The sequence below is a fragment of the Neophocaena asiaeorientalis genome, unplaced genomic scaffold (assembly GCF_003031525.2).
Source record: "Neophocaena asiaeorientalis asiaeorientalis breed wild unplaced genomic scaffold, Neophocaena_asiaeorientalis_V1.1 scaffold29, whole genome shotgun sequence".
NCBI lineage: Eukaryota > Metazoa > Chordata > Mammalia > Artiodactyla > Phocoenidae > Neophocaena > Neophocaena asiaeorientalis.
The window spans coordinates 35,124-59,740 of record NW_020174423.1 but is presented as its reverse complement, the minus strand read 5'-3'; the positions used below and the strand labels follow the sequence as shown (position 1 = coordinate 59,740).

Here is a 24,617-nt window from a genome sequence, read left to right as displayed (position 1 = left end):
GGTACTGGTCTTATACCCTCTTCGATCAGACAAGTTCAATCTTGGGTGTTCCAGCAATGTCAGATGGCCATAGGTATTTCCAAATGCTTGTGTTCAGTTTTTATACTTATCCCACAGCAGACCAGTAACAACAGTTTGCCTGGACCAAAATGAGAAGCTCTATTTTATTTATATTTATCTATCTATCTATCTATCTATCTATCTATCTATGCATGCCATGCTGCATGGCTTGCGGGGTCTTAGTTCCCAGAGCAGCGGCTGAACCGGGGCCCACAGCAGTGAAAGCACTGAGTCCTAACCACTGGACCACTAGGGAAGTCCCAAAGCTCTGTTTTAGACTCTTCTGTGGGTGCCAGGACCCTGGAATTACCAGCCCAAATCACACCAAACCTGCTTCCAGGGTCTTCATGGGCCTCTTCACCTGATTCATTCTCTGGGTTTGCACTCCCCTAGGCCAAGGGACAGCTGTTTGCAGGAGCAGTGGGGATGGAGATTGAGTGTGTGTACTGGGGTGTCTATACACATGCATTTGAGGCACTGTTGATAGAGGATGGTGGGAGGATGGGAAGAGAAGGGGGGCAGGCTGCCAGCTGGTGGAGGAAGAGGGGCACAAAGATTTGGGGCGAGCCCAGCTGAAGGAATCCATTTCTCTGCACATCTGGAACTTAGTCACAGTGCATGCCAGTCAGGAAACTTTGGACCGGGCATCTTCTATTGTGACTTAACAATGCTTTGAATTCTGACTTCTATCCCATGGCCATGGTCGAGAGCCTGCACTTTGCAGAGCAGGTGGGTGACACGTGGACATGTGTGTCCTTTGGATCATTACCCCCTCAGCTGCGTTGGGACTGCTGCCTCATTAGTTCTGCTCCTTCCTCCCTTAGTATGTCAGATACACTGTGCCTGCCTCATGGCAAATAATTTCTCAACACTCTGGGAAAGGATTTTGTTTGTTTTCTTTAAGTTTCGTTGAAAGCAAACCTAGGCTATCACCCCAAAAGTAAGATAGGCAAATGACTTGACAATTATAAAACACATACACGTAATTAGCCAACAGGCACGTAAATAATATCTCTAGTAAATTAAGAAGTATAAACCAAAGCGATGAGATAATTTATTTTGCCTCTTAAATTGGCAAAGATAAGAAGCAAGAAAACGTTCAGTGTTTGTGAGGGTTTTGGGAACATTGCCATTTCATATTACTGTTAGCAGAAGGGCAATAGGGTGATTGGAGAAAGACTTATAGAGATAAATCTGGCAATGAATTGCAAAAGACTTTAAAATGTGTATATCTTTTGAAATCTTGAAGACATTGTTGCATACTTCCCTTACTTCTGTTACTTGCTGATGAAAAGCCTGATGTCAATCTCATTCTTGATTTTTTTCCCTCTTCTGAAACTTTTGTTATCAATGACATTCTGAAATTTCACTAAGATCTCTCTGGGTTGCGTTTTTCTTTTTATTTGTCCTGCCAAGTGCTTGGTAGGCTATTTCATATACATTTTTGAAATTTTATTGAAGTATAGTTGATTTACAATGTTGTGTTAATTTCTGCTGTACAGCAAAATGACTCAGTTATACATATATATTCTTTTTCATATGCTTTTCCATTATGGTTTATCACAGGATGTTTAATATAGTTCCCTGTGCTATAGAGTAGGATCTTGTTGTTTATCCATTCTATATATACTAGTTTGCATCTGCTAATCCCAAACTCCCAATCCTTCCCTCCCCCACCTCTCCTCCCCCTTGGCAACCACACGACTGTTCTCTATGTCTGTGAGTCGGTTTCTGTTTCATAGATATGTTCACTTGTGGGGTATTTTAGATTTCACATATAAGTGATATCGTACGATATTTGTCTTTCCCTTTCTGACTTCACTAAGTATGATAATCTCTAGGTCCATCCATGTTGCCATTATTTCATTCTTTTTTTATGGCTGAGTGACATCCCACTGTATATATATATGTCACATCTTCTTTATTCATCTGTCGATGGACGTTTAGGTTGTTTCCATGTCTTGGCTATTATAAACAGTGCCACTGTGAACATAAGAGTGCATGTATATTTTTGAATTATAGTTTTGTCTGGGTATATGCCCAAGATTGGGATTGCTGGATCACATGGCAACTCTATTTTTAGTTTTTTGAGGAACCGCCATACGATTTTTCATAATGGCCGCACCAATTTACATTCCCTTGGTAGGCTATTTCAATTTGGGCTTTCATGTCTTTCTTCAGTTCTGAGAAATACTTAGTATTATTTCTGTGAGTATTGCTTCTGCTCAATTTTTTTCTGTTCCTTCTTTCTGGAACTCCTCTTAGATTAAGGTTGTAATTTCTGGATTTCTATTCTTTGTTTCTTTCTTTTTTTTTTTTTTTGAGGTACGCAGGCCTCTCACTGTTGTGGCCTTTCCCGTCGCGGAGCACAGGCTCTGGACGCGCAGGCTCAGAGGCCATGGCTCACGGGCCCAGCCGCTCCGCGGCATGTGGGATCTTCCGGGACCGGGGCACCAATCCGTGTCCCCTGCATCGGCAGGCAGACTCTCAACCACTGCGCCACCAGGGAAGCCCTATTCTGTGTTTCTTAATGTGTTTTTCATACGTTCACTTACCCCTTCCAGGAGAGTTCCTTGGCTTGCTCTTCCAGTTCACCAAATTGCTCCTTAACTGTGCCTGTCCTGCTATTCAGCTTCTCTGTTGAGTTTTTAAACTTCATTTCAACAGTTAAAACTATTATTTCAGGGGCTTCCCTGGTGGCGCAGTGGTTAAGAATCCGCCTGCCGATACAGGGGACACGGGTTCAATCCCTGGTCCGGGAAGATCCCACATGCTGCGGAGCAACTAAGCCCGTGCGCCACAACTACTGAGCCTGTGCTCTAGAGCCCGTGAGCCACAACTACTGAAGCCTGCGCACCTAGAGCCCGTGCTCTGCAACAAGAGAAGCCACCGCAATGAGAAGCCCACACACCACAATGAAGAGTAGCCCCCGCTCCCCGCAGCTAGAGAAAGCCCACGCGCAGCAACGAAGACCCAACACAGCCAAAAATAAATAAAATTTTAAAAAGCCGAAACTATTATTCCAAATATTTCTGATTGAACCTTTTTGGTCACTCTTGTCCTCATATTATCTTCCCTTATTTTTCTGAGCAGATTAAATACACTTACTTAAAATTCTGTGCTACATTCTGTATTAATTCCATTTCCTTTGAGGTCTCCATTATAGAGTCTGTTGTCTCTTTTGGTGTTGACCTTCTCCAACTGTTTGTATATTCTTATTTTTGTACTAATTTCTGTCACTGAAATTTCCTGTTACAACATCAGCTGCATCTCTTTAAGAAGCCAGCTTGGAAGGCAAGGATGGAAACAACTATTGGCTTACTCTACTGGTACTGTTTTCAGATAGCAAGGCTTCTTGGCATGACTTTTCTCTTTCTCTCAGGTGTCACTAGCCCCTGAGAGCACTGCCCTTCTCTCTGAGCCAAGGCCCTCTCTGTGCTGTTTCTACTCAACTATACTTCTGACACCAAATGTGTGGGTTTTTATCCCCCAAATCAACCAATTCTCCAACTCTCCAGATACCAACTGGGTGTCCTACTACTCAATTCAGTTCTGACACTAACTATCTGGGGTTAGCACAGACTCACAGGTTAAGGGCCCAGTCCCCCAAGACTGCCTCTCCCCCACTTCAGACACCAGGTGCAAGTCCCAGGCTGCCACCTGTACTTCTGACCAGCTGGCTATAAATCAGGGTTCTCATACCCCCTCCTCAGGTTCAGTAATATGCTAGAATGACTCACAGAACTCAGGAACACTTTACTTATGTATACCAGATTATTGTAAAAGATATTATAACTGATACAAATGAACAGCCAGATAAAGAGGTACAAGACCTCCAAAAGAGTTCCAAGTGCAGGAGCTTCTGACAAGCTTCTGACTTCATGGAGTTGGCGTGTGCCACCTTCCCAGCACATATATGCTTTCACCAACCTGGAAGCTCCCCCAAATGTTGTCACTTAGGGATTGTTATGGAGGTTTCATCATGAGGCATCATCAGTTACTAACTCAATCTCCAGCCCCTCTCCCCTCCCCAGAGGTTAGAAGGTGGGGCTGAAAGTTCCAAGCTCCTAATCAAGGTTAGGTCTTCCTGGCAACCAGCCCCCATCTGAAGCTATCTAGGGCCCACCGGGAGCTGCCTTGTTATAACAAATAGGGCTCCTCTGTGTCCTATCACTCATGAAATTCCAAGGAATTTGGGAGCTCTGTGTCATGAAGTGCGAGCAAATACCAAATGTTGTAACAAAATATGCTGCTGTCACCCCTGTTACTCAGGAAATGGCAAGAGTCTTAGGAACTCTATGCCAGGAACTGGGGACAAAGACCAAATATGTATTTCTTTTTATATCACAATGTCCTACCCTCACAGACTGCTCCGTCAGGCCTCAGCTGGTGGAGGAATAGAATGACTGACCTACCTGGCTGCCCTTGGCCTCCCTGTGGCCATGACAGAGCCTCTACTGGCTTCTCGTCTCCCACTTGGCACTCGCCCTCACGCTCCCTGGACCGCGTTTTATCTTTTCAATCAGATACTCTTTATCCATGAATTTCTCTCTGTAGTCCTCCTCTTGCTTGTTTTTTTTTTTTTTTTTTTGGCCATGCCACGTGGCTTGTGGGATCTCAGTTCCTTGACCAGACCAGGGGTTGAACCCATGCCCTTGGCATTGTAAATGCAGAGTCCTAACCACTGGACTGCCAGGGAATTCCCTCCTCTTGCTTTTCAATTAGGCTATATTTAAACTTCATTCTATCATTTCTTGGCATTTCATGGAAGGAACACATGCTCAGTCCAATACCTTGAGGTGGAATTATGTAAAAAACGATATATAAACTTCAAACCAGTAACCCACTTCTAGGAATTTATCCTAAGGAAGTAATTAAGAATAAAGCTTTAACCCCAAGGAGTTTCATCATAGTAACATTTGATATGAAAAAGTGAAAACAGATATCCAATTAGAGGGGTTTAGTTAAATAAATGGTGACACATCCATACAATGACAGAGTAAGTCTGTGAAAAATAGTATGGCAGAATATTTAAGGGTATAGAAAAATGTCATTGATGTATTAAGTAGAAATTTCAGGTTACAAAATTATTTTAAAGTCTCATTTTTGTAAAAAAAAAAAAACCACACATGTTCTTATAGAAAATGGTAGCTCTGCATGGTGGGATTTCTGCTTGACTTTTTTTTCTTGTTTTTGGCTGTCTTTTTTTCCACACTCTTGGAGATTGTTTTCAGTAACTGCTATGCGCAAGACTCTAGTCGCATCCTCTGCTTCCCTCCCCCAGGTGGGCTGGAAGATGGCATGTCCTCCAACAGTGTGCCCCGATCGACAGCCCCAAGTGGAATATCCAACCCAGAGAAGAAGATGAGCTGTGGGACCCAGTGCCCAAATCCCCAGGGCCTCAGCTCAGGCCCCCTGACCCAGAAACAGAATGGCCTCCGGACCACAGAGGTAGGTCGCAGCCACAGAACAGACTTGGGACCGGAGACAGGGGGAGAAGGTTGCTTCAGGGCAGAGCCAAGCTGAGACAGCACCCAGGGAAGGAGCAGTGACAGCTCACCTTGCCAAAGGAAATTCTCCACCCACCTGTGTGAAAATTGTTGCAAAGAAAATAGCAAGGCTCCCCCTCCCACCCCTGCCTTGAGGGTTGCTGTGTTTTGTTGAATCAGCGGAAATGGGTCCTTGATATTAGCGCTCTAAAGGAAGTGTGTGTTTGTTTAAATACAGCTTTGTTCAAGGACCTCCTTTGCTGTCGCAGCTCTCAGCCTCTTGATAGTGAGGTCTGTACTGGCTACGGGAACTAGTCTCAGGCCAGGCAGTCGGCCATCGCAGGGGTTGGCAGGGAAGAAGACCAGCGTGGTGGGAGACAAGCCTGGTGTTCTACCTCACACCCTCCAACCAGGTGGGCAGTGGGAGGGTCTGCAAGGGGGGTTCTTGTTGCAGAATGTGGTGACAGCATCACCCTACACTGTTGCTGTTGGAGATGAGGCAGGGCTACGGAGTCCCTGGACCTACCTGGCATCCTGTCTGATTCTTTCTTTTCTCTCCTGCTGCCCCGACCGCTCCTTAGCAGACCAGCGCAGCTGTCCGCCGTTCCTCCCTCATCTTCCCCATCCCCTCTAGCTCCCACCTTCAAAGTCCACTACTTACCCAATACTCCAAATCCATTTTTCCCCTCTCCCCTGTCAAAACTTACTGGTCCTGTCCCTCAGGCCAGCGCCGTCTGTTTTCGAGGATCCAACTGGGTTATCTAACGATGGAATTCTTGCCCACATCAGTGAGTTCCCTTTCTAATCTTTGGTCAGAAAACCTGTTGCAAATTCAATTAAGTAAGTAGCTTTGCAGGAATCACTCAGTCTCCCAGAGTCTCAGGTTCTTTATCCACACAATGGAAATAGTACCAAGATGAGAGAACAGTACCTGTTCTTTGTGAACTGAGAGGTGCTGTGAGAAAGGCAGTAAGGCACCCAGCACCACAAGCCAATTAAAGGAAACACTGATGGTGGCTCTTCAGACATGTAGAAGGTCATGGGTGGGGGGTAGATCTGAGGGCAGCAGTGGCCTTCCTGGTGTCCTGTATTGCCTGCTTTGTCTGTGCATAAGCTGGCCTTCTAGAGGCCCAAGCATCATTGCCATCTCCCAAGGCAGTCTGGGCCCCACAGAACTATGCTCAGAAGCTTGGTCATTGCTCTAGGGCAGGCCCTGACTTTTGTACCCTAACCTCCTCCCCACACTGTGCCCTCACCTTTTGAGCCAAGATGTCCCATGAATGGGAGGAAGTGGCTTTGCCTGTCACATGCTTGCTTTCCAACCTCACTTCCGTCATCCATCACTTTCAAGTTGTGTTCTGCAATTTACAAAGTGCTTTTAGTTCTAGTGGCTCATTGAATCCTCCCAAGAGCATGTAAAGTAAGCGTCATCCCATTTCAAAGACAAGGAAACTGAGATGCACTTGATTGATGACATGAATAGGTCATATAAGTGCTAGAGATGAGTGTTGGTAACTTTAAATTGAAACAGGTGACTATTAGAAAAGTGGAGCGTAGAGATCTTAAAGTACTTTTTTTGTCAAAGAATAATGTATCAGTCAGCTAATGCCACAATAATGCTGCATGACAAAGCAAATCAACATTCAGTGGCTTAGAACAACCATCTTTTTCTCCTCACAGTCAGCCACAATTTGAATGGCTAGGCCTGACTTCAGGCTCCAGGCTCCAGGTCTAGCTCAGTCTGTTCTGTGTATTTTATTCTGTGAATCAGGCTAAAAGAGCGGCAGCTCTCCGAGGTATATTATCATGGCTACGGCAGATAGCCCAAGAGGGCAAACGCATTTCATGTCTCTGCTCACACCATACCATCTAACCTCCTATTGGCCAAACCCAACATCAGTAGGACAAGGCAGTGTACTCTGTCCCCAGTAGAGAGACAGCAAAGGATTAGGAGCAATAGTGCGATCTACCACTTATAACATATATATAGAAAAATGTACAAGTCTGTCATAAGTCCAGTGAATTTTAATAAGGTGGCACACCCGTGTAACCATCTTCCATATGGAGACACAGAACAGTATCACTACTCCAGAAATCCCCTGTGTGCCCCTCACCACGGTGACTGGGATGTGCCAGTCACTGTCCACACCCCAACAATATAACCACTGTCCTGACGTCTAGCATCACAGACCACTTTTGTTTATTTTTGACTTTTATAGATGGCATCATACAGTATTTGCTCTTCTGTGTCTGGCTTCTTTTGTTCAACATTATGCTAGTGAGAATCATCCATGTTGTTGTGAGTTGCAAAAATTTCCTCATTTTCATTGCTATGTATATTTCATTAAATGAATATACCACAATTTAACCCTTCTACTTGAAGGACATTTGGGTTGTTTCCAGTTTGGGGCTATTGTGAACAATATAGCTGTTAACATTCTTGTACCCTTAGGTGGACATTCACTTCTCTGGGGAATATATATATATATACCCAGGAGTAGAATTCCTGGCTCATAGGATGGGGATATATTTGGCTTTAATAGATACTGACACAGTTTTCCAAAGTGGTTATACCGCTTTACATGCTGACCGGCAGCAGATAAGTTCCAGTTACGGACCATAAGAATTTAAGGCCAGTAAGTCGTGCTTAGTCCTGTCTTTCTTAGGCCCGTGAGAGCAGCCTTCTAGGTGCCGCCTGGGGTGCTAAGCACTTCCTTGTATTATCTCACTTGATCCTCACAATGACTCTACAGTGTGATATTGTTGTCTCCAGTTCACAGATAAGAATGGAGACTCAGGCGGCTCAGGAAAGCTCTCCGCACACCACACAGGCGTGCACTCTGGGAGCTGGTCTGGTAGTTAAAACGGGGCCGGGTGGAGCCAGCCCGCCTCGGACTCCAGCCACAGTGAAAACTGTGTCACAGGGGAGTGAGGACCACGCACCTCACCAACACAGCACCAGGGGGCAGATGCCACACACTGATAAGCTGGTCACAAAACCAAATGTGAAATTTTGTTTTCACGATTCAGTGAACAATGCTGTGTTGTAAGTATTTCCAAAATAAGATCAGGGAGCGGATAGCTTCAGTTTTAAGCATTCAGACAATTGCTGAAATGCATCAGGGGTCTTCCTGTCCTGAGACCTCACCAGCCACCAGGCATCCTGACTTCCTCAAAGGCAAAGGTTTCTACTTAAGGTGTCAGCTTACAAGACAAGTCAACCTCTGATTGAAGCTTCTGTCAGCAGAGCTATCTCGTACCAACACAGATCTCAGCTGCCTAGAATCTGCCTAAGGAAAAGAATTTTCTTCCTATTCCGTCCAGGGCCTTTGACATACTGTCTCTTCCTAGCTTGTTTCATACTCCAGGCTAGAGCTTCCTGCGTTTTCTGTGCCTGGCTCAGGCAGCGTCTGGCTCACCTCTTCTGGTCCGCCTTTGCTCCCCCCAGGATGAACTATTAGCACCTCACCGCGTTCCCCTGGACATCATCGGGCCACTGGCTGATGGTTCTTGGGCACTTTTTTAAAAGCTTTCCTTCTCCAGAAGAACCCGTTCATAAAGCATGCATCCTCATGCACGTGTCTACACAGTGTTCCCGTTCCGATTTTTTTTTTTTTTTTTTTTTTTGTGGTACGCGGGCCTCTCACTGTTGTGGCCTCTCCCGTTGCGGAGCACAGGCTCCGGACGCGCAGGCTCAGCGGCCATGGCCCACGGGCCCAGCCGCTCCGCGGCATGTGGGATCCTCCCGGACCGGGGCACGAACCCGTGGCTCCTGCATCGGCAGGCGGACTCTCAACCACCACGCCACCAGGGCAGCCCGCGTTCAGATTTATAGACCAAGTTTGTCCAGTCACTGGGCCTGGAAGATTTCCTCATCAGGTCCTATAAGCACTCTTCGGATTCCTTCATCTAATGTTCATCCACTGAGTGCCATCTGGGTGCCAGGCACTGTTCTGATGCCAAGGATCCAAGAGTGGAACAGGCACACATGCCCTTTGCTCTGAAGCAGTTGCCAATTTTTTTTTTCTTTTTTGATGTTCTAGAAAGGCACGATTTAATAAAATAGAGTCCTTGGTCTCAAGGAGTTCACAGTCTAGTAGAAGAGACATAGCAGTGAATACACTATTATAACACAGTGTGGTAAGTGCTATTATACAGGGGGTCATGTGATGCTGAGGGAGCCCCCAGGAGGGGCACCTCTTGTGTGCTCAGTACAGCGCCTGGCACTTAGCAGGGGAGCAACAAAAGTCTGTCAAGGGACTGAATGAATAAACCCAACCTGGATGTCAGAGAAAGCTTTCTGGGGGAAGAGAAGCCATATCTGAGAGCAGGAGAAGGAAGGGGGAGGGCTAGCCAGGTGAAAGTGGTAGACTAGGGTTGGGACGAAGGGGCACGTGATATAGCAGCGGAATGTGCCTTGAACTCTCCCAGGTTCTGGAACATGTGCCCAGCTCAGGATGTTGTGCATAGTAGGTGCTCAGTGAAACCCCGGGGACCCTGTAGGGTCTTCTGTTCAGGCCTCTGTTGTGCAACTTCAGGAAGCAGCTTCTACCACTCCCTTGCACTGTGTGCACAGGGCAGTCACAGCCTGCAATGCAGGTGCTGCCTTTGGAGTTGAGCAATGTGGTGCTACTTCCTCGGAATCCAGATGTCTCTGTCTGTCCTTTTTGATGCTGTCATCTGGTTCCACCGTGCTTAGTCTCCCTGTTTTCTGCAGTCTTCTCAGTACACACCCTTGGCTCCTGCAAAGCCAGCAGCTGCCAATTTTAATGGTGCTGAGCCTGGGGAGGCAGATAATACAGAATAAATGAAGATAGATTTGAAATGGTGCTGCGAAGGAAAGAGAAGGCCCCTGGAAGGGGATAGCAACTACTCGATTTAACATAGATGTGGTCCACAGTTCAGAGCACTTTCCAAAGGGCCACGAGGGGCAGCTGGCTTTGCTGATGCCTGGGAGCAGCTGGGAGCAGCAACGTTCGGAGCCCTTCTCCACTCTCTGTCTCATCAAACAAACTACATCTTCTTTCAATTTCCTCTGGCCCCTGTCTCATGCCCAGCGTTAATAGGTGCTAACTGGCAGAAAGATTGTGGCAAAAATGATGTCTCACAAATTGGAACTGTCTCAGTGGGGCGCTCTTTCTCTAGTAAACCTTGATTTGCTCCAGTCACTTGGGACCTTTCTGACTGTGCAGCATCTGATAAATCGACTGTCTCCTCCCCCAGCCTTCCCTGAGCTCAACAAACAAGCAAGGGGAAGCTCTGTAGCTGCTTGTTCTCTCCTGCTAATTAATTACTCAGGAACTCTGGGCTGCCTCCAGACATTTACTCTCCAATGTGAATGTGCCGTTTCTTCAGGCTTAGGACTCTTGTATTTCTCCTCCAGAGGTATAGCCTCAAGTATTCAGCTAAGGTAGAAAAGTGGATGGATGGTGGATGTAGCTCAGGGCAGACGAAGCTCTGAGTCTGTGGCGGGCCTCCCAGTGAGCCTTCACGTCTTCAGAAGTTGCATCTCTTTTAGTTGCTTTATTATTCTTGGCAAAGTGTCCGGACCTTGCCAAAGAAATTAGCTGATGCCTGGACTGATTCTCAGCTAAGTAGCCTCATCCTTCTGCGCTTCCTGCCCACCCCTCCCCCGCCGCCCCTCCAGTGTCTGACTGTCAGCAAGTCTTGGTGCGGTCCAGGAAAGGTAGGTGAAGCCTCAGAGACGTGGATGTGACCAAAGAGGGAGGCCTAATCCAGAAAGGAGGATGGGACCAGCCCAGAATTTCTCCTGGTTGGTGGTAATATGAGATCCGTGAGGAGAGTTTGGAAAGTAAATATGAGTCTCTCCTAGAGAAACAAAAACATGACATTAAAAGGAGAGTGAAGAAAAGAAACCATTGAGGACAACCAGAGAGGGAAACCTCTTAGAAGGACACTTTGGTGCATATTCTAGTTTAAGCCTGGGAAAAGGAAGCAATGTAGCAGCATAGGGATGTGTGTGTGTGTGTGTGTGTGTGTGTGTGTGTGTGTGTGTGTGGTGATTTCCACAATGCATCTATATATCAGCTGTTACCTTATGTAGACGAAGAATTGCAAAACTCAGTATTCACCTGAGGGTCTGCAGAAAAACCAATTCGATTAGAAGACTCTCAGGGCAGAGACCTTCTTCTTCTTTGTATTCTTCCCTTGCCCCCTGAGCCTGCTTCAGGGGTATGCACCTAGTGTGTACTCACTGATTGTTGCTTGAATGAGGTCGGCCTAGGACTTCATTAAGATTAGAAAAATTGGGACTACCCTGGTGGTCCAGTGGTTAAGAATCCACCTGCGGGTTCGATCCCTGGTCAGGGAACTAAGATCCCACATGCCCCGGGGCAACTAAGCCCGCACGCCACAACTACTGAGCTCGCACCTCAACTAGAGTGCCTGAGTGCCACAGACTATTGAGCCCATGCACCCTGGAGCCTGGGCGCCACAACTAGAGAGAAGCCTGTGCACTGCAGCGAAGAGCCCATGTGTCGCAGCGAAAGATCCTACAGGCCTCAATGAAGATTCCTGCGTGCCACAACTAAGACTGGACGCAGCCAAAAAAAAAAGATGAGAAAAATTTCCCACGGCTCCACTCCCCACTCACCCCCTTCCCACGTCCAGCCTCCCACCATCTTTAGTTCAACTCAGCACCTCTGTTGACATTGGCCTCAAGCAAATTGCTTTAGCCTAAGTGACTTCAGTTGCCTCCTCGGGAAAAGTGAACACAGCTACATTCCTGGCCATGTCTCAGGGATGGTGCAAGGAACAATCAATCACGAGCATGATTGAGATCCTAGGAAAGTTCTAGAATGTTTAGGCAGGGCAATGCAGATTGATGACTGTTCTGTTGGAGCCCAACTGCTCTTCTAAAGCAGGTTCTACTGCCTTCCTAGTATTTGATCTATCTGAGGTTTAAGTTGGGAAGCAACAACTCCCTTTGGCATCCGATACCTGATAAATAAAAACCCCTAGACTGAGTTAGCCTGAATTAGTACAAGTGGCTGTGGTCTGCACAGGATTTGCTTGAGGTTTGGGAAGTTCTTGACAGTTTTGCCTGAGGCATAGTCTAATCCCTGCCTCTGGAGGCTAGCATCCTGGCCCTTGGTGGAGTTGCTAAGATCAAATGTTTCCTGAATGACCTCTCATTAATACCAATAAAGCAGCAGCAAATAAATTCATGGAATTTGGGAACAGCTCAGAGTCTGTTATTGTGTGTCTCCTTTTAATGGGACTTGACTGAAAAGAAGAAAAATGTCTTGAGTTGCAGCTGACAAGGCTCAGGCTTTAATCTTTTAGGAAGGCAGAGAGGAAGGAACTAACATTGTCAAGAGTGTCTGCTGTGAGCCAGACACCCTATATAGATGGCATCCTCTTTAACCCTCACAGCGCTGAGTGGTAAGTAGCATCATTCCCCAGCTGGGAAAACCGGCTCGGGAAGATTAAGTGTTCGGCCAGCGTGGCAGAGGGAGTAGTGACTTGGCTGTGCTGGAGTTCAATCCCAGGTCTGTCTGCCTCTAAACCTCATGATCTCCCTTCTCATTTCCTGAAGCAAAATGGTGGAGAATTTAGTGTGAGCACTGGCAGTTGTGGGAGGCTGGGTGTGAGGCCCACAGCCCACGTCCAGCCTCCCACCATCTTTAGTTCAACTCACCACCTCTGTTGACATTGGCCTCAAGCAAATTGCTTTAGACTGAGTGACTTCAATTGCCTCCTCGGGAAAAGTGAACACAACTACATTCCTGGCCGTGTCTCAGGGATGGTGCAAGGAACAATCAATCACGAGCATGATTGAGATCCTAGGAAAGTTCTAGAATGTTTAGGCAGGGCAATGCAGACAGGTTCTATTCCCCAGGATTTTTTTCTGTTTCTTTCTGAAGATGAATCTTCACACACATGTTCTTCATCAAATTATTTGTCAGAGGTCGATTATGTGATGAGCACTAAGTTAGATGCTGAGGACACTGTGGTGAACGCAACAGACTGGGTCCCTCCCTCCTTGAAGTTTTAATCTGATGAAGATGTAGAAATAAGCAAGTAAACAAGCAAATAAATATATAATCCAAAGTCTGGTTAAAGGTCAAGAAGAAAGTACAGAATACCGGGAGAGAGAATAAGGCGGCCCCGTACTGTGTCTGCTTAGAAAATCCCTGCAACACTCCCTAGGAAATGACTGGCTGTGGTTACCTCTGGTGAAAACACAGTGTGGCCAGAGCATGGGAACAAGTGTTACTTCTCACTGTGCTTTTTCTCTACTCTTTGGATTTCTTTTACCATAATTATGTATCATTTCTATAATTAAAAAATACTAGTTACGCAGAAAATTGGTGTCTGATAAATCATGAACTCAATAAGCCTTTTTTCTTCATTGTCTAAAAGGAACTGTGAAAAGGTTGGTGCAGCCCTGTGTTAGGTATATTTGTGCAGTCAAATTAAAGCAGAGAACATCGCTCTTTCCATTTGGGAGAAAATGAGAAAAGGTGAGCTGACTTAGCTGCCCTCTTGGGTCCGGGCCTCCTTCCACGAGAATGAGCTGGGTGGTTGACTTCTAAACCCCAAGAGAAACACGTCCATCTGCCAGGAAGTTATCACAGTCAATCTGGTTACCTTTGAGAAATGACAGCTAATAAATGACTTTTAATTAAAGAGGCAGTATCAAGAGGACTAAAATCTATGATTCTAAACCTGTGGAAGTTAAAATGAGGCAAGGGAAGAATAGAAGAGCTGTAAAACCAGGTGAGAAACAAGAGTGTGGCCCATTAACAAAAATCAATGGTGATAAAACTCACAAAACAAGAATTTTATTTTATTTTATTTGCGGTACGCGGGCCTCTCACTGTTGTGGCCTCTTCCGTTGCGGAGCACAGGCTCCGGACGCACAGGCTCAGCGGCCATGGCTCACGGGCCCCGCCGCTCTGCGGCATGTGGGATCTTCCCGGACCGGGGCACGAACCCGTGTCCCCTGCATCGGCAGGCGGACTCTCAACCACTGCGCCACCAGGGAAGCCCAAAACAAGAATTTTAGAAGTGAAATTAGCAGACAGCTGCAAAAGGAAAAGGTACTAAATAGGCTTCTCTCAGCATTGAGTTGGGAAGTATAAGCTTTTTTTTAAGCCAGTAATTGCAATAGGGACACGTTTTCTTTTCCTGTCATTGAATAAAGAGGGTTGGCTGTTAAATTAAAAGGTTTGGCTGGCTAAAAACCACATCAGAGGAGAAAATATCTGTGTCATACAAAAAATGCCATAGTCCCAGAGGTACAAATGGTGTAATTGTTCCGCGTATCTATATAGCTCTTTTCTCAGAGGAGGGCAAAGCAACTTCTTTCTTGGAACTTCTAGAGAAACTATCTGGCATTGTGGTTCTCTTTCTCATTCATCTTTGTCCCTCTCATTTGGGCTTCAAATCTGAGGTTTCCAAGCTGTGACTAGATTTCAGCAACTACCAACCTCCTCAATCATGCTGCTTTAAAAAGGGTGGGCGCCTCTCTGAGGTCTCAGACTCGGAAGTTTTTCTTTTATAAAACACTTTCAAGTCAATGCATTGTTGTTCTGATTGTTTAATTTGCCAAATTAAATACAGTGTAATTATTTGAAAGTGGATTTGTTTATGGCTTGGAACCTTCTGTGCCCATCATTAGAATACAGAACTCCAGTTTGTTCTTTATCCAAATGTGGATCTTGTAGAGTTATTACTATTATTGGTATTTAGAAGTAGTCGTAGCAATAGTCATGGTTTCAGTAGAACAAGAAAGTTTTTGGTTTAAATTTGGTATGTTTGACTGACATTATTTTGCGAATAGAATTAATGTCAAAAGCCATATAATTGGGGCGACTAACTGTCCTGGTTTGCAGGGGCCTGAGGTGGTTCCTGGAATGTGGGACTTCGCGTTTGAAAACGGGACAGTCTTGGACAAGCCAGAAGAAGTTGATCACCCTGTTAATGCTAAGTGACATGCTTAATTCTCTCCCCCCCCCAAAACAAACAAACAAATAAAAAAACCCACTAAGAAGTAGGCATTATCCCTGCTTTTGGATAAGGAAATTGAGATTCAGAGGTTAAAGCAATGTCTCATGCAGCTAACTAATGGCAAAGCCTCGTGCCAAATCCGGGTCTGCCTGGCCCCGAACCTTGTCCTCTGAACATCTCCATTGTCAGGCTTTTGCTACACAGATTTAAGAGATTGCCCCACTATACTTGAGATGCAAACCATACATATTCTGTGGCTGTTCTGGGAATGACTATTTTGTAGCCTTTGATTCTTAAACAGGCTGAAAAATTAAGAATCATCCAACTATTGAATGTTTGCTTGAATTTTTAAGCTTACGAAGGCAGACTGAAACTTAGAGCAGAGCACTTTCTGTGTAGAATCTTTAATAACTTTTTGTGAAATCGTGCCAATAACTCTAAAGAAAGGCAGTTATGCAGTTCAGAAAGTTTACATTTCCATTCTGGAAAGCTTTCTTACTGCCCACTGGTTTGAGGGGAATGCTGCCCTCAACTTGGCTCATTTCAAATAAGGCCTCTGTGTCTCTATTCCATGTCCCAGTCCTCGAAGCTTTTATGCAATAACACCCGAAATGGAAATCAGGTGGAATTAGCCTCATAATTGCCACCGTTTTCTTTTGGAAACAAAATTGGTTGTGGGACTTTGTGAGTTCTCTGCTTTTAGGAGGAAATAAACCCATAAAAGTCACTGCTAGGCCCTAGTGCCGGTTCAGGCCTGGAGGAGCTGAGCGTTAAGACTAAGTCCTTAGACAGCATTGACTTCTGATTTTTTTTTTTTTTTTTTTTCAGTACGCGGGCCTGTCACTGTTGTGGCCTCTCCCGTTGCGGAGCACAGACTCTGGACGCGCAGGCTCAGCGGCCATGGCTCACGGGCCCAGCTGCTCCGCGGCATGTGGGATCTTCCCAGACCAGGGCACGAACCCGTGTCCTCTGCATCGGCAGGCGGACTCTCAACCACTGCGCCACCAGGGAAGCCCTGGTTTTGTTTTTAGTGGCTTCACGACCTTCCATCTGGTCATCTTTAATATTTAATATTTTGTCCCTTTTTCTAGCCAATCAGCTCTATTAAGTCAAATACTAGAAACTGTATTTCCCTAAATCTTTTTGCACCTAGAAAAGGGCTTCTGCCTCAAATGTAATGATAAAGATAATAACTAATGTCCTCTGATATGCAAAGCCAACTTTATACCTAATTGTGCATCATGGGCTGCTCATGACTATATGTCATTTTCTAAAATGGACTTAAAACAAATGGGATAAGTATGTGTTGTAGGGTGGTAAGTGGAGGAAAATATGGAATTAAATTTTAGAGAAACTGGAATTAAAGAAATATCACTGTTTCTGCTGTTCAGTAGAAAAGATTTTATAGAAGAGTTGGGCTTTCGGAAGCAATGGAATGTAAAATTTTTGAGAGATTTGGTGTTCCAGACATGGTATGTGGATTGGGAAACAGGATAGTTTAAAACAATAGGCCTTGTGTGTTTTCACTGGAAGGCAGAGGCAGATTTACCATGAAGCTCAAGCCTCAGAGCTCCATTTAATTTTAGATTTGAAATCTGACCTTCTCTTAAAAAGAGTCCCTAGGGCTTCCCTGGTGGCGCAGTGGTTGAGAGTCCGCCTGCCGATGCAGGGGACACGGGTTCGTGCCCCGGTCCAGGAGGATCCCGCATGCCGTGGAGCGGCTGGGCCCGTGTGCCATGGCCGCTGAGCCTGCGCGTCCGGAGCCTGGCTCCGCAACGGGAGAGGCCACAACAGTGAGAGGCACGCGTACCACAAAAAAAAAAGAAATGCATGGTGTTTATTCGTTCATTCATCCATTTATTCAACCAAAGTTAAATGGAGGGCCTCTTAGGTCTCAGACTGTGCTAGGCACTGGGAACTTGAAGAGGAAAGCAATGAAATCATATCTCATGAAATCAATGGAGAAGGCTAAAGTTGCATATAGTCAAAATGATCCTTAAACATCCCTCAAATTACCCATAGAGTATTATCTTAGGTCAGGGTCCCTGGAAGCAGAGCCCGCGATGAGGATTCTTGTGCAAGTAAGTGAGTGAAAGCATAGTCTCAGGTGAAAGAAACCCTTAAGGTAGTGGGAAACAGGGTAGGGCAGAGTTCAGCAAATACGTGAGCTCAACTGAACAGCTGTAGTGCAGCCTCAGCCTGATCCCAAAGGGAACTCCAGAGCATGAATGGCATCATAGATTTATACCCCCTTGAGGCAAAAGGACCAGCTTTTATATTCCCAATAATCAGGCATTGGCTTTAGGCTGTCTCTGGAAATTAGGGTATAACCTCTTCGGCATTTCTGGATGAGGTGACTCTGATCAGATGAGGGCAAGTCTCAAAAGAAGGGTGCAGCTCTGAGTGATTAGCGGCCAAAACACAAAGCAGCTGAGGGTTGGATGCACCAGCCAAGTACACGGAATCTGAAAGGGGCATCAGCAGCGGCTACTACACAGGATACATGTGCCCTGTTAAAAACCTGCATATCATTTGCTAATAAATACAACAGAGCAATTTATTTTTCTCCAGTGGTGTGATAGACCACCATTTCTTGGGATGCACTGCAGATGAAGTATTGATACTTGGCTTATGTGCAGGGACCACGTTGTATGAAAAATCTGCATCTATCAACACTAGACTCATATCCAGAATGGGGAGATGCTCAGGCTGTGGGAGATGCTCCCACAGATCTGAGACTGACTGTTTTCCAGGAGGCTGACTCTGAGATGTCATTATATGAGATGTTCTTTGGGAAGTGCCCTGTCAACACTGCGGGAGGGAGGGCCGGAAGCAGGAGCGGGCAGAGGGAGAAGTGGAGCCACAATGCAGGCCCGCTCACAGCCGCGGCTGACCCCGCCCCATGGGAAGCTCTGAAGCTAAATGGCAGGTCAGAGCTGTCCTGCTTTGGGTCAGATGGCCAGGCGTTTATACCCCTGCATCGGGCCACCTAGGAAGGGAAGGCCCCGGGTGAGGGGTTTCTCTGTAGCTGAGGCCGCCCTGAAGGGACAGCTGGAGGCTATTTGCCTGCTGCACCCCCTGCAGCTGGGCAGAGGGCCTTCCTGGAGTGGGGTTGGGGGCACACATCTCTGTCCATCCCCGACGGAGACAACTCGTGAGGCCAGTCTCGGGCTCACTCCGCGCACACATCACTGAATGGAACGGGCACAGAATGACCCCCCGGCCGTCCACCTGTCTTCTCTTGAGGGGGGAGGGGAAAATTGTGCACATATGCTTGAAGAACCTGCAGTTCTTGAAAACTGTAGTATTTAATATAGATTCTGGACTTTCCTCACTTCTAAGTGGATAATCTACAGATTCAGAGAACAAACTAGCGGTTACCAGTGGGGAGAGGTAAGGAGGGAGGGGCAATATAAGACTGGGGGAAAAATGGGTTATTATGGGATTACATGAAATCATGTATGTGAAACTTCTGAAAATTGCAAGGCACCATGGAATTTAAAGAATCTTTCATTCAATAAAAAAATTGAAAAAAAGAAATGGATAATATATCCTACTCTTTACTTATTATACTTGTCAAGTCTTTTTTTCCCCTCATTTTTAGTTAATGACAGGCATTGTGCTAAGTACCTTACATTCATTACCTTAGGTAATCCTTATAATAACATTATGCGTTCGGTACTATTATTATCCTCCATCTTATGGATGAGGAAACTCATCTAAGGGTTAGAGAGGTTAGAAAAAACTTGCCCACAGTGAAGTCAGTGTTCAAACCAAAGTCTGTCTGACTCCAAAGCTCAAACCCTTAGCTGCTCTACCAAAGCCAGCTGTGAAACCTCTCACATTGCCCTTTTTAAAAATAGATCTTTATTGGAGTACAATTGCTTCACAATACTGTGTTAGTTTCTGTTGCACAACAAAGCGGACCAACCGTATGCATACACATGTCCCCATATCCCCTCCCTCTTGAGCCTCCCTCCCACCCTCCCTCTCCCACTCCTCTAGGTGGTCACAAAGCACCAAGCTGATCTCCCTGTGCTATGCTGCTACTTCCCACTAGCTATCTATTTTACATTCCATAGTGTATATATGTCGATGCTACTCTCACTTCACCCCAGCTTCGCCCTCCCACCCCATGTCCTCAAGTCCATTTTCTATGTCTACCTCTTTATTCCTGATAAAGAAGATGTGGCACATATATACAATGGAATATTACTCAGCCATAAAAAGAAACGAAATTGAGTTATTTGTAGTGAGGTGGATGGACCTAGAGTCTGTCATACAGAGTTAAGTATGTCAGAAAGAGAAAAACAAATACCGTATACTGACTCATATATATGGAATCACATTGCCCTTTGATGGACCTTTGCCAATTCATTCATCCATTCATTCAACGGTGCTTTACCGAGCATTTCTATGCCAAGCTCTGCTCTAGGTTGGTATTAGAGATTCAACAGAGCAGCCTATGAAAAGGAGTATATGTGCATGTGTCCTTGTGGGTCGTTCTTCCTGCATCTGTGTGTGTGTGTGTGTGTGAGACAACTTCAAGAGATTAATGCAAATGTCAGGACCTTTGGATATTTCCTAGTAACTCAATTCACTGTGTTTAAACTTTTTAACAGGCTAAAAGAGACACTAAGCGGACGTCTGGAAAAGAAGTCACCATTAACGTCGCAGACAGCATCCGACAGGTGGACAGAAGTCGAAGAATCACAAAGAACTGCGTCAACTAGCAGAGTGTTCAGCCAGTTGAAGGGCAGAGGGACTTCTTTGGTGCCCTTCACATCCTGGACCCCATCACGGAAACTTGAAGACGTGGGTAGCCCTTGCTGTGTGGGAACGCTGCTGAGTGCCTTGGGAGACTGTCTTAGCCTGTTGGGACGTTCTCAGCCTCCTATTTATCACGTAAATGTATTGGCAGAGTACTCCCATAGGGTAATAAACTGCAAATGTATGTTAAGTTTGCCCCTTGCAACTGCTGCAGTGTGGTCTGATGGAAAAGTGGCGAGCAAAAGCACGGGCCAGTTTAGAAAACAGAGAAGTAGAAGGGGTAGGTTCCTGGCTGAAAGAGGCACAGTCGGTTCTGAGCTCTCCTGGCCATGGTCGTGCGCACTGTTTCAGGCAAGCTTATTCTTTCATTCTTCCTTTTTGAAATACCACCATCTCAAAGCTTACTGTGTTCACTTAAACGTTGGCTTTCACCCAACTCTAAACCCACATGTATGAGGAATCAAGAAACAGGAAAACTCTCTGTTACCCTTGTTTCCTTAGCTCAGGATGAGGGATTCAGATCCAATTTTACACAAACTAACCCCACCAACACCCATGGTATGTCCCAGGGAGGGCCTCTGTAATACAGTCACACCCATTTCTGTCTCATCTGCTTTCAGCATCCCCCCAGGCCAGGGTCCACGTCAGCCTCTGAACCATAGTATCACGGTAGTGGTCACCTCGGAGCCCTCAGGGTTCAGCAGACATTGCATTTTTCCAGCTTTCCACTTCCCTTTGCTTGTGTTCTTGAGTGTTTTCTCTCTCGAATAAGGCCATTTGCAGTTGTTAATCAAAGACCAGGCTCACAAGAGGGAGAAAATCTGGAACATGTTGGATTCCCTTTGGCCTCTCTGCACAGCCCAGGACTGTGTCATTTGGTATCTGCAAAGGAATTGCTTTAAAAAGTCAGTAACTAGTTGGTGTGCGTTCACATGGACATTAGATCCACATGCACTGTGTTAGAAATCTGTAGCTGAGGCAGTAAAAAAAACCAAAATTGGTAGGAATAAAATTTTCTAGCATTTCTTTAAACATGTTAAGGTGGAGGTATTTTCCTCCGAAGTAATATAGCATGATTTTTAAAGGACTGTCAACATGCCTGGAATTAGGAAAGGTAGGACTAAAGTTGTACCGAATGATACCAATAAACTCCATGTTTAGCAGAAATAGGTAGTCTGATGGTGTGTATTTATCTATCATAGTCCGGAGAAGGTTAAAAATTCAGATACTTGGCCTCTTTACCTGCCAACTCTGTTATTCCTCAAACACAAGTGGGCAATGTCTGTCCCTTCCTTCCTTCCCTCCTTCCTTCCTTCCTTCCTTCCTTCCTTCCTTCCTTCCTTCCTTCCATGGATTGTATATTTATTCAGTAAACATTAAATGCCAACCCTGTGTCAGGCACCGTGCAGATGCTGAGAGATCTGGAGTCTGGCCAGTCACGGTTGTATATCCTGAATTTGACGGTGGGCTTAATAACTAGGGCCTGGCTTCGACGCTGGGGTATAGTGTATGGTGTGAATTGCTCTGCAGTGTAATTTTAATTTTATAGCCAGGATAGGTTTCTGTCCTCAACTCCAGATATGGGCATTCTCCTAATCCCTGTCCAGGCCTTTACCGTGCACAAAACTGCACTTTCCCAAACCTTTGTCATTTTGTGATTCTTTGAGAAAGGGCTTTTAGGGAACTTCATGTTCCGAAACTTTTAAATATAATAATAAAGCAAAACCTGTGACTTCCATGACCCCTCTGGTATGATTCAGCAGGAGCCACCCACTGCCAAAGTTTGGCATTGATCCTGCAAGTTCAAGGGCTTGCTGTCCCAGGGCACCTGCACTGTGTTTTTGTGCAGAGTGTTTCTTCACCAGTCACTAGCTGACCTCGTTCCTCTTTGCAACTTTGTTTTTGCATCACTTAACTGCAGCTTCTTGTTTGGAATTTATCAACTTGAGAGGGTGTCTCTGTCTTATATAGAAACAGTTTCTCACTTCTGGAGGAGAGGAGAATGAAGGGCATATATGATCCTCCCCTCTCCAGAACAATCTGGATTTCACCAAGACCAGAAGTTAAACCATGTTACTGGAAATTCATCTGGCAACTTTTTCATGTGTGTATGATACAGGAAGCGATTCTTACCGTCCTATTAGCATAACACTTTCTATTGCAAAGTTTGTGTCAGTAAAGTCATCAATTTCAAACACACGGACAGTTACAGAGAATCTTTACTGGAATGTTAAATTTGTGTGTAGAGCTGGTTAGATTTTTTGTTTCTTTCAAACAAAGGGCTTTTAAGTGAATCCTCCAAAAAGCCTTGTGAAATAGGTAAGGGGAACACAATTAGCCCCCATTTACAGTTTAAAAAGTATTTATGGTCCACGCATCCAGTAAGTGGCGGAGCAGGGATTCAAGTGAGGGAAGTTTGCTGGCACATCCAGTGCTTTTTCTACTGTATAATATGAGGCCTTTCCCAGCAGGAAGGTCTGGCGTGGCTGGGAGATTCATTTGGAGGGGAATTGCCACGGAGCTGAGATTAAGCTGGGCACAAATCTAAGAGGGTGACAACAGTGACAAGAGAGGGCTGGTGAGCTCCTGGGGCATTTGGGTTTGGCCAGGCTCCCTTCTCCCTCCAGAGATGGTGACCCTGACCTAGTGTGAGAGGCATCTTCCGTGAAGGTCAGAAAGAGGAGAGACTTTAGGATTCAGAGGAGATTGAAATTGCCCCCCTCAGAAGAGCTGCTAAGAGACGGAAGCCAGGGCAGCCACTTCTGCCAACACCCGAGCCCTCTCTGGGTGCCCAGGTGAAGGGCTGTACCTCCTCATCCTTTCCCGGCTGTCACCGCCCCCCCCATATCCCACCCGACCCCCACTCCCCAGGCCACCTGAACACGCTGCTGCTTCCACTCCCTGTCTAAGCCCTGCTGGTTACGACCCTCACCAGCCCTGCTCACTGGCTGCCCCACATGCCACAGAAATGTATCCCATCCTTATTTGCTCCCCTAAGTAGGATTCACAAAACTGTCAGCCCTGCTGAACCAGATGGCAGGCGTGCTTTGTTGGCTGTTACGATGTTAAAGCTTGAGAATGTCACAGAAAAGTCAGCTCTGGCAGAGACACCTGGTTTAGAACTCCAGTATCCATTCTCCTCTTCCTCCTGCCCATTTAGAATAAAGATTATACTTTCTAGCTTCCTTTAAAGTTAGGAGTAGCTACATTATTAAGTTCTGGCCAATGAAATGAGTGATGCTTGGAAGATTCCAGGAAGTCTCCTTATAAAAGAATGATCAGGCCCTTTCTTCCCCTTTTTCCCTCTTGCTTCCTGGAATGAGGAGGTAATGGCTGGAGTCACAGCAGTCCCCGGGATCATGAGGTAACCTTGGGAATGGAAGACATGCCATGCTGAGCAACAAGTTAGAAGAAGCCCGGATCCCTGATTCCACTGAGTCTCCATGAGCCCAGGACCATACACCCCAGACCTCTTTTTGTGAGAGAGAAATATACTTCTACCTCATTTAAGCTGCTTTTTCAGGTCATTACTCACAGCCAAACCTAATTTGAATTAATATACAAACTTTATCTTCTTTTGAAAACTTGGAAGATCTTTCATCCTTGGGCCCTTGTCATCACTCACATACAGTAAGCCAGAGCTGATAAGGTTGTGTTAGCTGAAGTTGGGGGTCTCCAGCTCATGAGGGCCCCCACCACTCACTGTGGCCGGCACATGGCAGCCTTCCCATTTGTTACCTGCTGGGGCCCTGAGACATTTGTGTTTGCAACCCCTGCTCCAAACTGTGTTCCCAATATATTGTTTTCATGTTCTTTTTAGGAGTCATCAAAATATAGAAGGTCCTTTTACCCCATTCCACATTCTAGAAAGTCAATCTCAGGAGAATTTTATGTGTAGGCAAACTACAAACATGATTTAATGGTTAACATTCTATATTCACTTCCCCTTTCACTTACTCCATACGTATTTACCAAGAAGTTTAATGTGTCAGAACGTGGGATATGGTGAGGAATAAAATAGACTTGTACCCTGCCCTCGTGGAGCTGGTGTTCTAGTGGAGAAAACAGACAATAACGACATAAAGAAAGAAATTATTACGATAATTTAAGGTGGTGATGAATGCTGAAAAATAATGTTAACAGGAGAATGGATTGGAGGGAGGCAGGAATGGAAGCAGGGACCATTTAGGAGGCCACTGCAGCAGCCCTGGGGAGAGATACAAAGAACAGAATAATGGTTGTGAAGATGGGTAGAAGTGGATGGATGCTGAGTACATTTTGGAAATAGAAACATTAAGATTTGCTCATGGTTGTAGGAAATGA

The 24,617-nt window shown here is 45.6% G+C and overlaps 1 protein-coding gene across 1 annotated transcript in view; it reads left to right on the top strand.

Annotated features, from left to right (window-relative positions):
- The window catches only part of BAALC (BAALC binder of MAP3K1 and KLF4), an 89,330-nt gene extending 67,910 nt beyond the window's left edge, over positions 1 to 21,420 (top strand). Inside the window, exons 2-3 of the mRNA XM_024756596.1 lie at positions 5,345 to 5,511; positions 20,147 to 21,420. Coding sequence (XP_024612364.1) covers positions 5,345 to 5,511; positions 20,147 to 20,257 — 278 coding nt within the window. The 3' untranslated portion in view covers positions 20,258 to 21,420. The remainder of the gene's footprint in view (positions 1 to 5,344; positions 5,512 to 20,146) is intronic.
- The last annotated feature ends 3,197 nt before the right edge of the window (positions 21,421 to 24,617 follow it).